At 45.8% G+C, this 17,512-nt stretch overlaps 1 protein-coding gene across 3 annotated transcripts in view; it reads right to left on the reverse strand.

The window, feature by feature from the left end:
- Nucleotides 1-445: 445 nt before the first annotated feature.
- The window catches only part of TMC7 (transmembrane channel like 7), a 67,346-nt gene continuing 50,279 nt past the window's right edge, over nucleotides 446-17,512 (reverse strand). The window contains exons 6-12 of one of the 3 annotated variants that reach the window (XM_074381995.1): nucleotides 15,788-15,905; nucleotides 15,351-15,448; nucleotides 12,877-13,063; nucleotides 9,292-9,422; nucleotides 6,704-6,859; nucleotides 3,430-3,508; nucleotides 446-1,019 (exon numbers count right to left, since the gene is read on the reverse strand). In XM_074381995.1, the coding sequence (XP_074238096.1) occupies nucleotides 954-1,019; nucleotides 3,430-3,508; nucleotides 6,704-6,859; nucleotides 9,292-9,422; nucleotides 12,877-13,063; nucleotides 15,351-15,448; nucleotides 15,788-15,905 (835 nt within the window). In that variant the 3' untranslated portion in view covers nucleotides 446-953. Of the gene's footprint in view, nucleotides 1,020-1,804; nucleotides 3,509-6,703; nucleotides 6,860-9,291; nucleotides 9,423-12,876; nucleotides 13,064-15,350; nucleotides 15,449-15,787; nucleotides 15,906-17,512 lie in introns of those variants that run through there. The other 2 variants (XM_010340721.3, XM_074381994.1) reach the window with 2 other exon arrangements.

The raw sequence follows: 17,512 nt of genomic DNA on the forward strand, positions 1-17,512 counted from the left end.
CTCCCGAATAGCTGAGATTACAGGCATGCACCACCACACCTGGCTAATTTTATATTTTTAATAGAGACAGGGTTTCTCCATGTTGGTCGGGCTGGTCTCAAACTCCCAACCTCAGGCGATCAGCCTGCCTCCCAAAGTGCTGGGGTTATAGGCATAAGCCACCACACCCAGTCACATGTTTTGTGAAATAAAGGCAAATGCATTAAAAATTGTAAGCGCAAGGCCGGGCGCGGTGGCTCAAGCCTGTAATCCCAGCACTTTGGGAGGCCGAGGCGGGTGGATCACGAGGTCGAGAGATCGAGACCATCCTGGTCAACATGGTGAAACCCCGTCTCTACTAAAAATACAAAAAATTAGCTGGGCATGGTGGCACGTGCCTGTAATCCCAGCTACTCAGGAGGCTGAGGCAGGAGAATTGCCTGAACCCAGGAGGCGGAGGTTGCGGTGAGCCGAGATCGCGCCATTGCACTCCAGCCTGGGTAACAAGAGCGAAACTCCGTCTCAAAAAAAAAAAAAAAAAAAAAATTGTAAGCACAAGAAAACAAATAGTCCTTAAAAATGTGTACATGTGTGTTTAAGAAACCAGCCTCCAATTCTGTTTGTTAAACACTGGTGGGCTGGTCTGATTAACAGGCTGAGCTCCAGTCCACATCCCAAAACACTTGGGCACATAAACCCGCGGCTCAACAGCTTGTTGGTTTTTGGTAGAGGCATCAGTGAGTGACCAGTCAGCAGGCAAAGGCTTGGTTGGGTTTCCCCTGCTTTTCTAAGTTACTAAAGCCCTAATTAGGGGCTGTGTTAGGTAAACACAACTGCACGTATGCAAAAGTCTAAACTCCAGAAAAATATATTTTTCAATGTCCACTGAAAACCCAGGTAGACTCTGGAGGCTCAGCAGAGTCACTAGGTCAGCTTAGAAGCAACGGGCAGTGCCATCTTCACGCTCAGTCTAGTTAGTTCCTTGTGTCCCTTTGGGCTTCTGTTAGTTTCTGGATTAGGTATCGCTTGTCACGACTTTCCTAAAAAATAAGAAGTTCACAAGTACATTTAATATATTTGGAAACAAATACCATCATTACCTACCATACTCAGGGCTGAGGATTCTAACCACTGGAATTTTGTTTGCTTAGCTGGAGTCTTGCTGTTGTCACCCGGGATGGAGTGCAGTGGCACGATCTCGGCTCACTGCAACCTCCACCTCCTAGGTTCCAGCAATTCGAACTCAGCCTCCCAAGTAGCTGAGATTACAGGTGCCCCCACCATGCCTGGCTAATTTTTTTATTTTTAGTAGAGATGGGGTTTCACCATGTTGGCCAGGCTGGTCTCCAACTCCTGACCTCAGATGATCCACATGCCTTAGCCTCCTAAAGTGCTGAGATTATAGGCGTGAGCCACCGTGCCCAGCCTTCCCTGGACTATTGTAATGGCCTCTTATCTGGTCTGTCATTGTGTCTGCTCCGTAGCCCTTTGTCCACAAAGCAGGTGTTTTTTTGTTTTGTTTTGTTTTGTTTTGTTTTTTCCCTAAAGATGGGGTTTCTCCATTATGGCCAGGCTGGTCTTGAACTCCTGACCTCAGGTAATCCACCCACCTCGGCCTCCCAAAGTGCTAGGATTACAGGCATGAGCCACCGCGCCTGGCAGCAGCTGTTTTTTTGTTTGTTGGTTTGGTTTTTTTTTTTAATGCACAGTACAGCCAGGTGTGGTGGCTAATGCCTGTAATCCCAGCACTTTGGGAGGCTGAGGCAGGCAGATCACCTGAGGTCGGAAGTTCGAGACCAGCCTGGCCACATGGTTAAACCCTGTTTCTACTAAAAATACAAAAATTAGCCGGGCAAGGTGGCACATGCCTAGCTAGTATTCCCAGCTACTCAGGAGGCTGAGGCAGGAGAATCGCTTGAACCCTGGAGGTGGAGGTTGCAGTGAACTGAGATTATGCCACTGCACTCCAGCCTTGGTGACACAGTGAGATCCTGTCTCAAAGGAAAAAAAAAAAAAAAAAAGTCTGGCCATCATGGTGAAACCCACTCTCTACTAAAAATACAAAAATTAGCTGGGTGTGGTCATGCGTGCCCATAACCCCAGCTACTCGGGAGGCTGAGGCAGGCAAATCATTTTAACCCAGGAGGTAGAGGTTGCAGTGAGCTGAGATCATGGCACTGCACTTCAGACTGGATGACAGAGCAAGACCATCTCAAAAATAATAATAATAACACCTTTCAGCGGCTTCCCTCCCACTCAATCTTCTTAACAGAGCCATCAAGGCATTATGACTCAATGACTCTGGCTGCTATTAAAACACCTTGCCTCTTCCCATCACTCACCACCCTGTGGCCACACCACACTTCCACCTGTCCCTCTGAAGTGCTTGGCTTATACCCTCACTGTGCCCTTTGCCTCATTCTCTTCCTTAAATAGGACTTCTGATCATGGGCTCCTCTCTTTATTATTCAAGTCTCAGCTAGAGTGAGGCACAGTGGCTCATGCCTATAATTCCAGCACTTTGGGAGGCCAAGAGGGGACGATCACTTGAGTCCCGGACGTTGAGACTAGTCCAGGCAACATAGGGAGACCTTGTGTCTATAAAAATTTTTAAATTAGCCAGGTATGGTGATGCACACCACTAGTCCCAGCTACTTGGGAGGCTAAGGTGAGAGGCTGCAGTTAGCTATGAATACACTATTGCACTCCAGCCTAGGCAAGAGAGTGAGAACCCATTTGGAATTAAAAAAAAAATAAAAAATAAAAAAAACCTCCTCAAAGACGCCTTTTGCAGCCACATCTGTAGTAGCAGATGGCCCACTCGTCACTCTACCTTGTTTTTACTAACTTCATAGAAGCTATATTAATCAGCATTTATCTTATTAACTACCTAGCTGTTTGTCTCTTGTTCACCAAAGTGTCCCAGCATCAAGCACAGTACAAGGCATAGAATAGGTGCTTAATACACTTTTATTAAGTCTCACTCTTCGGCCCAGGATGGAGTGCAGTGGCACAATCTGAGCTCACTGCAACCTCCACCTCCTGAGTTCAAGGGATTCTCCTGCCTCAACCTCCCAAGTAGCTGAGATCACAGGCGCCCACCACCATGCCCAGCTAATTTTTATATTTTTAGGAAAGACGGGGTTTCATCATGTTGGCCAGGCTGCTCTCAAACTCCTAAGCTCAAGTGATCCACCTGCCTTGGCCTCTCAAAGTGCTGGGATTACAGGCATGAGCCATCACACCCTCCTTAATACACATCTTGAAGGAATGGATGAATCAGTGAATGAATGAAGCTGGACAGGGCTGGGCCTGAAGGCAGAGTTTTGAGGAGGTGGTGTTGAGAGAAGGCTACAGCAATTTCACTCCCTCCCGGGAAAACACCACTTTCCTTGCAGTGTCCTGGGTAAATGTCTGCTGCAATGACCTTCTGGGGCTATGCTTCCTTACCAGGGACAGCTGCTCTCGGAGCTGGATGACCACCCGTTTGTGTGCTCCAGCTAAGGCGATGAAGTAAAACATGATGAGGCTGTAACACAAGACAGACAGGTCACAGGGACTCTGATTATTTGAAGGCCACTGGAAAAACAAACCAACATATTTTTCCTTGGAACAGTTTTACTTTTGTTAGAAAAAAAGGTTGGGCACAATGGCTCATTTTTGTAATCCCAGTGCTTTGCCGAGGCAGGAGAATCACTTACAGCCAGGAGTTTGTGACCAGCCCAGGCAACATAGTGATAGCCCCATCTCTAGAAAAATAAAATACAGCTGAGCACAGTGATTCATACCTGTAATGCCAGCACTTTGGGAGGCCAAGGCAGGCAGATCACCTGACGTCAGGAGTTTGAGACCAGCCTGGTCAATATGGTGAAACCCCATCTCTATTAAAAACACAAAAATTGGCTGGGCACCGTGGTGGCTCACATCTGTAATCCCAGCACTTTGGGAGGCCAAGTCAGGCAGATAACAAGATCCGGAGTTCAAGACCAGCCTGGCCAACATAGTGAAACCCCATCTCTATAAAAAAAAAAAAAATACAAAAATTAGCCAGGCATGGTGGGACACGCCTGTAATTCCCAGCAACTCAGGAGGCTGGGACGGGAGAATCACTTGAATCCAGGAGGCGGAGGTTGCGGTGAGCCAAGGTCGCACCACTGTACTCCAGCCTGGGTGACACAGCAAGACTCCATCTTTTAAAAAAAGGAAAAGAAGATATAAAATTAGCCAGGCATGGTGGCATGCACCTGTAGTCCCCAGCTACTCAGGAGGCTGAGGTAGGAGGGTTTGAGCCCAGGAGTTCAAGGCTGCAGTGAGTTATGATCACACTACTGTACTCCAGGCTGGGCAACAAAGCCAGACCTTGTCTCTACAAAAAATAAATAAAACCCTCATCTCTTCCAAGCAGAAGGTATAAGAAACAGCTACTGAAGTTTTATTTGGCAATGGCGCAGAATCTGATTTATGCCTTGCTTTTTAAGCTGATATAAAAATTTGCTGATGTTCCCCTTGTACATATAGAATGACAGAGAGAGAAGGACATGGTTGAGAAAGTCAGCTGGGCATGTAATTAGCATGTGGATGATCACTGTGGAGCCCCTCTGGCCCATTTCCTCATTTGTAAAATAGGGAAACACAATAAAACCCAGTGATTGCCAGCTTGGATAACATCATTTTATTTTTTATTTATTTATTTTGAGATGGAGTTTTGCTCTTGTTGCCCAGGCTGGAGTGCAATGGCACGATCTCAGCTCACTGAAACTTCCGCCTCTCGGGTTCAAGCGATTCTCCTGCCTCAGCCTCCCAAGTAGCTGAGATTACAGGCGTGTACCTGGCTAATTTTACATATTTTTTTAGGAGAGACAGGGTTTCACCATGTTGGTCAGGCTGGTCTTGAACTCCTGACCTCAAGTGACCCACTTGCTTCAGCTTCCCAAAGTGCTGGGATTACAGGTATGAGCCACCACACCTGGCCAATAATATTTTAATTAAAAGCAATCAAAGCCAGGTGTGGTTGCAGAAGCTGAGTGTACCAGCTACACAGGAGGCTAAGGAGGTAGGGCCACTTGAGCCCAGGAGTCCAAGACCAGCCTGGGTAACATAGCAAAACACCATCTACAAAAAAAAAAAAAATCAACAGCTGGCTCCTGTCTCTGTGCAGCTCCAGATCTGACATGGGGGTGGCTGAAGTTATTATCTTTGGGGAGAGGGGCAAATGGCATGGAGGGCAAGCTCTCATAAAAACAGCAGGCAACCTCACTGAATGAAAGGAAGGAGGTTTCCTATCCAATCTCCCCAGATAAGGCTGATGAAATGAGGCCAAAGTAACCAGGAGCTCCTGAAATCACTGACGTCTGCAGTATTTTTTCCTGGCAGTCTCTGAGATACTTAAGTCAGGTCAGAGACGTGCCACCAAGTGACACCAGCCAAAGCACTGCTGGGGTGAACCAATTAGAGTGAAGCAGCTGGAGCCCTGGATCCTACGAATTCGACGCTGGCTACCTGAACGGCTCCCCCAAGTCATTGCAGTGTATTAATCTCATGAAAGGTATTCTGCGCCCACCTCCCCCCCCTTTTTTTTTTTTTTTTGAGATGGAGTTTCACTCTTGTCGCCCAGGCTGGAGTGCAATGGTGCGATCTCGGTTCACTGCAACCTCCGCCTCTTGGGTTCAAGCAATTCTCCTGCCTCAGCCTCCCAAGTAGCTAGGATTAAAGGAATGCGCCACCACGCCTGGCTAATTTTGTGTTTTCAGTAGAGACGGGGATTCCCCATGTTGGTCAGGCTTGTCTCGAACTCCTGACCTCAGGTGATCCATCCGCCTCGGCCTCCCAAAATGCTGGCATTACAGGCATGAGCCACCATGCCCGGCAGTATTCTGCCTTCTTACAAGTACATTTCTTTGGGCCTACTTTTTGTATTATGGTGATGTTTTACCACAAGAATATCTACATCACAGAGTAATTGTGATGATTTCATGATAGTACATGCAGGGTACAATTAATTCCAGTTATTCATGGCTTATAAGTAGAGCCAGGGTTCAAGGGCATGCTTCTAATCTGGTGTGCATCTCTCTGCTCAGAAATCTGTTCCTTTTCAAAGAGAAAGAGATTCTGTAAATAGTAATGTTAATAACAGGCAATATATATTGGTTTTTTATGAGCCAGGCATTGGGCTAAGTGTGATCTTTTTTAATCTGCCCAATGAGCCTCTAAAAGAGTGACTATTATTATGCCCATTTTATTTATTTATTTATTTATTTATTTATTTATTTATTTATTTATTTATTTTTGAGACAGGATCTCATTCTGTCACCCAGACTAGAATGCAGTGGCACAATCTTGGCTCAGTGCAACCTCAGCCTCCCAGATTCAAACAATTCTCATGGCTTAGCTACCTGAGTAGCTGGGATTACAGGCATGCAACCACCATGCCAAGTTAATTTTTGGGTTTTATTTCTTTTTTTGGTAGAGTCAGGGTCTCTCTATGTTGCCCAGGCTGGTTTTGAACTCCTGGCCTCAATCAATCTCCCCACCTCAGCCCTCCAAAGTATTGGGATTACAGACATGAGTCACCATGCCCAGCCTATTATGCCCATTTTAGAGATGGGAAAGTGCTGCTCAAAGCAGCTCAGCAACTTGTCAAGTCTAGGGTGAACCCCCGCCCCAACCCGGTTTCCCAGTGGGAGAAGCCCACCTACTTCAGTGGGTCCTGGTGGTTCTCACTCACCAGATAATCATGAAGAAAGGAACCGCAAAGGCTTCTGACGTGACGCCATGGATGAAGGACTGCAGTGAGCTGGGGAAGGTGCTCACCGTCTTGGGGATGACCTCCCAGGTGGTGTTGAAGTTGGTGAATGGTCCACAGGCTTTTGAGGAAGGGATGCTGCCAAGATTGACACAGACCAAGGGGCTCAGAAGGAGGGTGCAGCACAGCTGAGTGTCCTGCCTCCGCACACCCAGAATGTTTCTTTAACAATGGCCTACAAGGAGCCGCCTGACCTCCTAGCCTTCTGGAAAGTTTGGGTCGAAAATGCTTACCCTGGCTGGGTGCAGTGGCTCACAAATGTAATCCAAGCACTTCGGGAGGCCAAGATGGGTGGATCGCCTAAAGTCAAGAGTTCGAGATCAGGCTGACCAACATGGTGAAACCCCATCTCTACTAAAAAATACAAAAATTAGGGCCGGGCGCGGTGGCGCAAGCCTGTAATCCCAGCACTTTGGGAGGCCGAGGCGGGTGGATCACGAGGTCAAGAGATCGAGACCATCCTGGTCAACATGGTGAAACCCCGTCTCTACTAAAAATACAAAAAATTAGCTGGGTATGGTGGCACGTGCCTGTAATCCCAGCTACTTAGGAGGCTGAGGCAGGAGAATTGCCTGAACCCAGGAGACGGCGGTTGTGGTAAGCCAAGATCGCACCATTGCACTCCAGCCTGGGTAACAAGAGCGAAACTCCGTCTCAAAAAAAATAAAAAAAAATTAGCCAGGTGTGATGGTGCATTACTATCATCCCAGCTACTTAGGAGTCTGAGGCAGGAGAACACTTGAACCCAGGAGGCAGAAGTTGCAGCAACCCGTGACTGTGCCATTGCATTCCATCCTGGGCAACAAGAACAAAACAGTCTCAAAAAAAAAAAAAAAAAGAAAGAAAAATAAAAAGAAAATCCTCACCCTAAAATTTCATCAAGTCTGTAGACCTAACTTCCAGTTTACAGTAAATTCAAGAAACAAGAGCAAGTTAAATGACAATGTAAGAAAATAACAAGATAAATCCAAAATGCAGGCATTCTATTCTCCAGTCTCTTAATTTAGAAGTGAGGCAAATGGCCTGAATTCTTCAAAGAATCAGGGATTAAAAGAGACAAAGGAGGGAGAGCATTAGGAAAATAGCTAATACCTAGGTGCTGGTTGACAGGTGCAGCAAACCACCATAGTACACGTTCACCTAGGTAATAAGCCTACACATCCTGCACATGTACCCCAGAACTTCAAACTAAAAAGAAAAGACTAAAGAGATACAATAAACGAAAGCAATGGGTCAAACTTGAAAGATCACTATTTTACAAACAAATCTAAGCCAGAAGTGATGGCTCACGCTTGTGATCCCAACACTTTGGGAGGCCAAGGTAGGTGGATCATCTGAGGTCAGGAGTTTGAGACCAGCCTGATCAACATGATGAAACCCCGTCTCTACTAAAAATACAAAAATTAGGTAGGAATGATGGCGGATGCCTGTAATCCCAGGTACTCAGGAGGTTGAGGCATGAGAGTTTCTTGAACCTGGGAGGCGGAGATTGCAGTGAGCTGCGATCTGGCCATTGTACTCCAGCCTGGGTGACAGAGCAAGATGCTGTCTCAAAAAAAAAAAAAAAAAAAAAAAAAAGCTATACTAAAGACTATTTAGGAAAGATTGGAGCAATTTTAAATGACAGAAATATTATATTAGTATTAATCTTCTTAAGTGTGATATATTATTGTGGAAACACGTAAAGGAGAGCCCCTCAGTCTTCGGAACATGCTGAAGTATTTAACAATGAAATATCACGATGTCTGTAAGTTAATTTCAAATTGTTTCCTGTCCAAAAAAAAGGTATCCATAGAGAAAACAAATCCAGTCAACTCCCCCATATCCAAAGGTTCTACATCACTCAGATTCAACTAATCTCAGATAAAAATAGTTGAAAAATTAAAAAATAATATGGCAGGGCATAGTGGCTCATGCCTACAATCCCAGCACTTTGGGAGGCTAAGGTGGATGGATCATTTTGAGGTCTGGCATTTGAGACCAGCATGGCCAATATGGCGAAACCTCATATCTACTAAAAATACAAAAATTGGCCTATGATGGTGGGAACCTGTAATCCCAGCTACTCAGGAGGCTGAGACACAAGAATCGCCTGAACCTGGGATAAGGAGGTGGCAGTGAGCCAAGATTGCTACTGCGCTCCAGCCTGGAAGACAGAGTGAGGCTCAGTTTAAAAAAAAAAAAAAAAAAAAAAAACAAAAAAAAATTACAGATACCATGTTTTTTTTTTTTCCATTCTAAAAATGCAGAAATTAGCCAGGTGTGGTGGCACATGCCTGTAGTCCCAGCTACTTGGGAGGCTGAAGCGGGAGAATCGCTTCAACCTGAGAGACATAGGTCGCAGTGAGCTGAGATTGCATCACCCCACTCCAGCCTGGGCAATAGACCAAGACTCTGTCTCAAAACAAAACAAAAATAACAAAAAGAATGTGATGTGATGGACCCTTTTACATAAAAGGGGAACAGGTCAAGAAGCAAGGATATGTTCTAGAAAACAAAGCCACATTTACCTAGACATGCTGATTGTCAGAGGTATTATTGCCAAACACAGCCCGATCAACAACACCAACAGGAAGAAGAAATTAGAATTGGATGCTCTGAACTGCCTCGGAGAGGGTCTGCAGGTGTAAAGCAGACTCCACTACAAGGAGAAAAAGAAAGAAAAATTAAGATCAATGAATATAGCTTCTGTGAGGATAAATACGCATATTCCTGCTTTACAATGGGAATGTAAATCACTCTAACCTTTCCAGAGGGTTGTCCAGCAATATGGATCAAAATGAAAAAGGTTTAATTCAGACGCTAAACTCTGGAGGATTCATGCTGATGAAACAGAGGGGAAATGGGCCAAAATACAGATATGTGGATGTTTAATGCTACGGTCATTGATAACACAGAATAATTGCAAGCAACCTAAATAGCTATCAATGGGGGTTAGTGGCTGGGTGCAATGTCTCACATCTGTAATCCCAGCACTTTGGGAGGTCACGGCAGGAGGATCACTTGAGGTCAGGAATTTGAGGCTGCAGTGAACTATGATTGTGCCACTGCACTCCAGCTTAGGCAAAAGAGAGAGACCCTCTCTCAAAAAGAAAAATGGAGGTGGGGAACAACAGTTTATTAGGTTATAGTTAAAGGTTAAAGTACATCTATATAGAATGAAATACCATACAATCCTAAAGAAGGATGAAGCTGGGTGCAGTGGCTAACATCTGTAATTCAACACTTCGGGAGGCTGAGGTAGGTGGATCACAAGGTCAGGAGTTCGAGACCAGCCTGGCCAATATAGTGAAACCCCGTCTCTACTAAAAATACAAAAAATTAGCCAGGAGTGGTGGCGGGCACCTGTAGTCCCAGCTACTCAGGAGGCTGAGATGGGAGGATGGATTGAGCCCAGGAGGTTGAGGCTGTAGTGAGTCGTGACTGTGCCACTGTGCCACTGCCCTCCAGTCTGAATGACAGAGTGAGACCCAGTCTCAAATAAGAAAAAATAAGGATGAAAGGCAGCTTTACATCCTATGTGGCACTGTGAAAATGGTGGATTTCAAAATTCCATATAAGATGAATTCAAGTATTTATTCTTTACAGGGATTTAAATATATATAACTGAATCTACAATAACATACACCGAATTAAGAGGTCCTTTACCTGAAGTTTTTCATAAGCACATATACTTTTCCCTATATGTTAAAAGTAAGTATTTCCATGGAGGGGAAAAAAGACTTGAAGGAAATATCAAATGGGAAGTGAGAAGGGATATAATGGTAACAGTCATGAAATTTCTCAATAGTTTAAAAAGTTGTGTGACTCCACAGGAACATAAGCTCTTCTGAATTCAGGAGGAGCTGGAACATCTTGTGAGCCAGAGGACACTGAGTACTAAGGATACTTGGCGCCCAGCCTCGGGGCAGCAGCGGGACACCCCAGGTGTGAGTGACAGAAGTGAGTCCTGGTGTCCCTCATGACCCAGCCTCCATCACCCCACCGTGTCTTTCCTATGCTACACACTGGGAAACCACGGACTAATCAGTATTTTCTGGAAAAGAAAAAAGGCCCTGTGAGCTTTCTCACATTCATCTCTCCTTTGATGATTTCAGCCAACTCGTGTTTCCAAGTGAAAGCATCAGAACACTCTTCAAAAGTAAAAACACCCAGGTAGAAATGTTGGCCCAATCCAAGGCCTTGCTTACTGGGTTAAGAGCTTAGACTCTAGAGTGAAATAAACGTGGGTTCCAATCTAAGGGGTCACTTAAAAGCTGTGTGACCTTGGACCAGTTTCTCTAAACTTCAGCTTCCTAATTTACAAAATACGGTACTTTTGGACAGGCGCAGTGGCTCACACCTGTAATCCCAGCACTCTGGGAGGTCAAGGTGGGTGGATCACTTGAGGCCAGGAGTTCAAACCCAGCCTGGCCAACATGGTGAAAACCTGTCTCTACTAAAAATACAAAACTTAGCAGAGCACAGTGGTGTTTGCCTATAATCCCAGCTACTCAAGAGGCTGAGGCACAAGAATTGCTTGAACTTGGCAGGCAGAGGCTGCAGCGAGCTGAGATCATGCCATGGCACTCAAACCAGGAGTGAGACCCCGTCTCAAATTTTTTAAAAGTAAAATAAAATATAGTACTACATCAAAGGGTGGGTGAAATCACTGCATGAAAATTTGTGTAAAGTAATGGCAAAGAGGGGACACATGACATTATTATCTGCTATTATTACTAACACTGTTATTAACAGTATTATTATGATTTTCAATTTTAAATCCTCAGGGCCTGGTATAATAGGTAATCAATAAATGTTGGGCTTGTTAACAGAGGGTACCTCTGGAAGAAGGAACAGAAGTTACTGTATACATATCTGCATTATTTAAATATTTAATATTGTACTGCCTCTATAATAAAGAAAAAAGGACCGGGCATGGTGGCTTATACCTGTAATCCCTTTGTAAGCACTTTGGGAGGTGGAGGTGGGTGGATCACCTGAGGTCAGGAGTTCAAGACCAGCCTGGTCAACACAGTGAAACCCCATCTCTACTAAAAATACAAAATTAGCTGGGTTTGGTGGTAGGCATCTGTAATCCTCCCTACTTGGGAGGCTGAGGCAGGAGAATAGCTTGAACCCAGGAGACGAAGGTTGCAGTGGCCCAAGATGGTACCATTGCACTCCAGCTTGGGCGACAGAGTGAGACTCCATCTCAAAAAAGAAAAAAAAAATTAAAAAGAGGTTAATAAGCCCAGATGAGCCAGTCTTCTGCAAGGCTACTTTACTCATTAAGTAATTAGTTCTAGCACAATGAACTGTGAAACGCCCAAGATCTTACACAAATCATTGAGACCTGAAAATAAATATACTGGTCCAGGTGGGGTGGCTCACACCTACAATTCCAGCACTTTGGAGGGCTGAAGTGGGAGGATTACTTGAGCCCAGCAGTTCAAGACCAACCTGGGCAACATGGCAAGACCCCTCATATCCAATTAAAAAAAAATTTTTTTTTTCAAAAAAAAATTTTTTTAAAACACATTGGCTCCAAAACACAAATAGAAAATTACAAAATACACATTCATAAATGTTTATTTTATTTTTATTTATGTATTTATTTATTTTGAGACAAAGTCTCACTCTGTCACCCAGGCTGGAGTGCAATGGTATGATTTTGGCTCACTGCAACCTCCGCCTCCTGGGTTCAAGCTATTCTCCTGCCTCAGCCTCCCGAGTAGCTGGGATTACAGGCACCCACCACCACACCTGGCTAATTTTTGTACTTTTAGTAGAGACGAGGTTTGGCCATGTTGGCCAGGGAGGTCTTGAACTCCTGACCCCAGGGGATCCATCCACCTCAGCCTCCCAAAGTGCTGGGATTACAGGCAGGAGCCACCACATCAGGCCTTAACAAAACAATTCTTAACAAAACTCTCAAAATTATAAAAACACAAAAATACATTAAGAGTCTTTTTCTAGTATAAACATATATTTTAAATAAAGGATGTAATTTTGATACATCTCATGGGACGTGAGGTGAGCTCCAGACATATTTCTGCCCTGGAAAGTTGAAAATGGCCCAGCATATGAGGCCCCCATCCCCACTGGCTCCTTACCTCTTTCACATAGAAGATGATAATGAATTTCAAGGTTGCAATTGCAGGGAGAAGGGGTGAGAAAAAGGCTCCAATCCAGCAGATGGTTTGCCCATAAACTATCCCCAGGACGTTATCAGGAATGGCAAACTCCTGCTGCCCCCAGCACTGAATCAGCTTCCAAGAGGAACAATAGGTCACCAGGAGCCTGGAAACAGACAGTCCTCACTTGGGCTACTGGCATCTCCCAAGGCCACAGAACCACATCACAAAGATCAGGGCTATTTCCATGCATATTTCTTATGAACACTAGCTAGTCATATGTCTTAAAGATGCAGAATAGGCCGGGCACAGTGGCTCACTTGTGTAATCCCAGCACTTTGGGAGGTCGAGGTGGACAGATGACGAGGTCAGGAGTTTTAAGACCAGCCTGGACAACATGGTGAAACCCTGTCTCTACTGAAAATACAGAAATTAGCCAGGTGTGGTGGAAGGCACCTGTAATCCCAGCTACTTGGGAGGCTGAGGCAGGAGAACTGCTTGAACCTGGGAGATGGAGGTTGCAGTGAGCTGAGACCACACCACTGCACTCCAGCCTGGGCAAAAGAGCAAGGCTCCATCTCAAAAAAAAAAAAAAAAAAAAAAAAGATGCAGAATATAATAAACTCTGGAATCATTAAGATCAGGGTCCAAGTCTCAGATACAAAATTCAGCACCCAAATTGATACAATCCTTGATTTTTTTTTTTTTTTTTGAGACAGGGTCTCACTCTGTCACCCAGGCTGGAGTACAGTGGTGCAATCATAGCTCACTGTACCCTCGACCTCCAACGCTCAAGCCATCTTCCTGCCTCAGCCTCCCAAGTGGCTGAGATGACAGGTGCATACTTGGCTAATTTTTTTTTTGTAGGGATGGGGTCTTGCTATTTTGCCCAGGCTGGTCTCAAACTCCTGGCCTCAAATAATCCCCCTGCCTTGGCCTCCCCAGTGCTGGGATTATGGGTGTGAACTACTGTGCCAGGGCTTTCTGATTTATTTATTTAGAGATGGAGTCTTGCTCTGTTGCACTGAAGTGCAGTGGCATGATCTTGACTCACTGCAACCCCTGACTCCCAGGTTCAAGCAATTCTCCTGCCTCAGCCTCTCGAGTAGCTGGGACTACAGGTATGTGCCACCACACCCAGCTAATTTTTGTATTTTTAGTAGAAATGGGGTTTCATCATGTTGGCCAGGCTGGTCTCGATCTTCTGACCTCGTGATCCACCTACCTTGGCCTCCCAAAGTACTGGGATTACAGGCGTGAGCCACCACACCCAGCCTTTCATATTTATTTTTAAGGACTCACTGAACCTCTGGCCTCTGCCTAGATTATCTGCATATGTGGGTAAACAGTGGTAAGGGAACAGAGAATAATAACAGAAATGACAACACAGTTTGTGATAATCATGATGGTGTTAGCTAATGTTGAGTTCTGCACTGTGGAGTGTTCTCAGTGCTTTTATCTGCATTGATTATCTCATTTACTGCAACAAAGTTACTGAGTAGGTACTACTGCTAGCCCCATTTTACAGGTAAGAAAATAGACACAGAACTTAAGTAACTTGCCCAAGATCACATGACTAGCAAGAGGCAGGGAGGGAGCTTGTACCCAGATCGGGAGACCGGTGTCCACCGCAGCCTGGAGGGTCTGCACCTCTTGTGCTGATGGCGGAAGGTCATTTCCAGCAAAACCGCATGGAGAGCGACCCCGTTTCTGCTGTTCATGCTGCCTCTAGATGAACAACTAATGAATGTTGAGGTCACCAGCCTAGAGCTGCTTGAAAGTTTCCAGTTGTGGACAGGTGCAATGGTTCAAACCTGTAATCCCAGCACTTTGGAAGGCTGAGGCAGGAGGATCAGTGGAGGCCAGTTTGAGACCAGCCTGGGCAACAAAGCAAGACCCCCTCTCTACAAAAAATTTAAAAATTAGTAAGCATGGTGATGCATGCCTGCAGTCCAGGTACTCCTTGGGAGGCTAAGGCAGAAGGAGCACTTGAACCCAGGCTGCAGTGAGCCATGATTGCACCACTGCACTCCAGCCTGGGTGACAGAGCAAGACCCTGCCAGGGAAGAAAAGAAAAGAAAAGGAAAGAAAGAGAGAGAGAGAGAGGAAGGAAGGAAGAAAGGAAGGAAGGAAGGAAGGAAGGAGGGACGGAGGGAGGGAAGGGGAAGGGGAAGGGGAAGGGAGGGAGAGAGAGAAAGAAAAAGAAAAGAAAGAAGGAAGGAAGGAAAAAGAAAGAAAGAAAGAAAGAAAGAAAGAAAGAAAGAAAGAAAGAAAGAAAGAAAGAAAAAGAAAAAGGAAAAGTTACCAGTTGTCAGATTTCCAGGGCTGTAGAGTCATGTAGCACCTTCTGGAATGCAGCTGCAATGGGATCGTCCAGTTGTGTGTGTGTGTGTGTGTGTGTGTGTGTGTGTGTGTGTGTGGTGGGGGGATAAGAATGACACTCCCACACTTACTTTCTAGGGAAATCCACGAAGAGTGTCACAGCCAAGATGATGATGAAGTCAAAGATCATCAGCTTGTACATTTCCTGCCCAACCTGGGTCTCCCAGCACTGAAACCAAAGAGAATGAGGGAAACTGAAAGACCCTACCTGAGGCAGAGAAAGCCAGGCTCTTCCAAAACACTGTCTAATTCCCTTTCCAACTCCAGATCCTGCGGCTCCAGCTAGGGCATCAGCTGATGCAATGCTGGGCCTCAGAACACACTGATTTCCAAACCCCTCAGACGTGCCTGGGGTCGGACTCCGTGGGACCGGACTCTGTCTCATCACTAGAACTAGACAGTGGAGCAACTGCAGTTCAAACCCGTGACTTCAACCGCTGTTCTCTTGACCACGATGCCGTACTCCAAAAGGACCCACCCAGCCGAATGCCCCAGCCCCGTAGCTCACTGGGTAGAGTTTCTGGTTGTAGCCGCAGAGGTCACATGTGTCATCATCACAGGATGTGATCTTGGAGCCCAGCGTGAACACCAGGACACATATCGTGGCCAGCCGCATAAAGACACACCTTCAGGAAGAGGAGGAGAGAAGATGGGAAGAAGGGGCCCTCGGGGCAGCTGGTCCCTTGGAACTGGGGCTGAGGAATGTAGAAGCTGCCTTTCTTTGCTGCTGTTATTGTTTTGTTTTGTTTTGTTTTGTTTTTTGAGATGGAGCCTTTGCTGTGTCGCCCAGGCTGGAGTGCAGTGGCATGATCTCAGCTCTCCCGCCTCAGCCTCCTGAGTAGCTGGGATTACAGCCGTCTGCCACCACACCCAGCTAATTTTTTTTTTTTTTTTTAATTTTTAGTAGAGATGAGGTTTCATCATGTTGCCGAGGTGGTGCTGAACTCCTGGCCTCAAGCTATCTGCACGCCTGGACATCCCAAAGTGCTGGGATTACAGGAGTGAGCCACCGTGCCTGGCCCAAAGCTGCCTTCCTTAAAAGCAAACCCCAGCTGGGAATAGTGGCACATGCCTGTAATCCCAGCACTTTGGGAAGTAGAGACCAGAGGATCACGTGAGCCCAGGAGTTTGAGACCAACCTGGGCAACAAAGTGAGACCGCCACCCCCAGCCATCTCTATAAAAAAATAAAAATAGGCCGGGCGCGGTGGCTCACGCCTATAATCCCAGCACTTTGGGAGGCCGAGATGGGTGGATCACAAGGTCAAGAGATCGAGACCATCCTGGTCAACATGGTGAAACCCCGTCTCTACTAAAAATACAAAAATTAGCTGGGCATGGTGGCGCACACCTAGTCCCAGCTACTCAGGAGGCTGAGGCAGGAAAATTGCTTGAACCCAGAAGGCGGAGGTTGCGGAGATCGTGCCATTGCACCCCAGGAGGTAGAGGTTGCAGTGAGCCACGATCGCACCACTGCACTCCAGACTGGGTGACAGAGCAAGACTCCGTCTCAAAAACAAAAGGTATAATGAGGTTACAGATTAAATGGCATGTTACCTGAGGTTTGCTTAAAATAATTTAGCAAAGAAGTGAGGAATGGATGAAACAAGATTAGTCAAATGTTGGGAATGATTGAAATATAAGTGAAGGGCATGTGGGGATCGTTAGACTATTTGTTTTATTTTTAAAACTTTGAGACTGGGCATGGTGGCTCTTGCCTGTGATCCCAGTACTTGGGAGGTGGAGGTGGGAAGGTCACTTAAGCCCAGGAGTTCAAGACCAGCCTGGGCAACATAACAAACCCTGTCTCTACAAAAATGGCACGGAACCTGCGGAGGTTCCGAGATCGTGCCATTGCACTCCAGCCTGGGTAACAAGAGCGAAACTCCATCTCAAAAAAAATAAAATAAAATAATAAAAATAAAAATAAAAATTAGCCAGGTTTGATGGTGACCCAGCTACACAGGAGGCTGAGTCAGGAGCATCACTTGAGCCCAGGAAGTCAAGGCTGCAGTGAGCCAAGATTGCACCACTGTACTCCAACCTCAGGGACAGAGTGAGACTCTTTCTTTAAAAAAAAAAAAAAAAAAATAGGGCACAGTGGCTCATGCCTGTAATCTCAGCCCTTTGGGAGGCCGAGGCAGGTGGATCACCTGAGGTCAGGAGTTCAAGACAGGCCTGGTCAAGATGGTGAAACCGTCTCTAGTAAAAGTACAAAAATTAGCTGGGCGTGG

Source organism: Saimiri boliviensis, chromosome 12, assembly GCF_048565385.1.
Source record: "Saimiri boliviensis isolate mSaiBol1 chromosome 12, mSaiBol1.pri, whole genome shotgun sequence".
NCBI classification, from domain to species: domain Eukaryota; kingdom Metazoa; phylum Chordata; class Mammalia; order Primates; family Cebidae; genus Saimiri; species Saimiri boliviensis.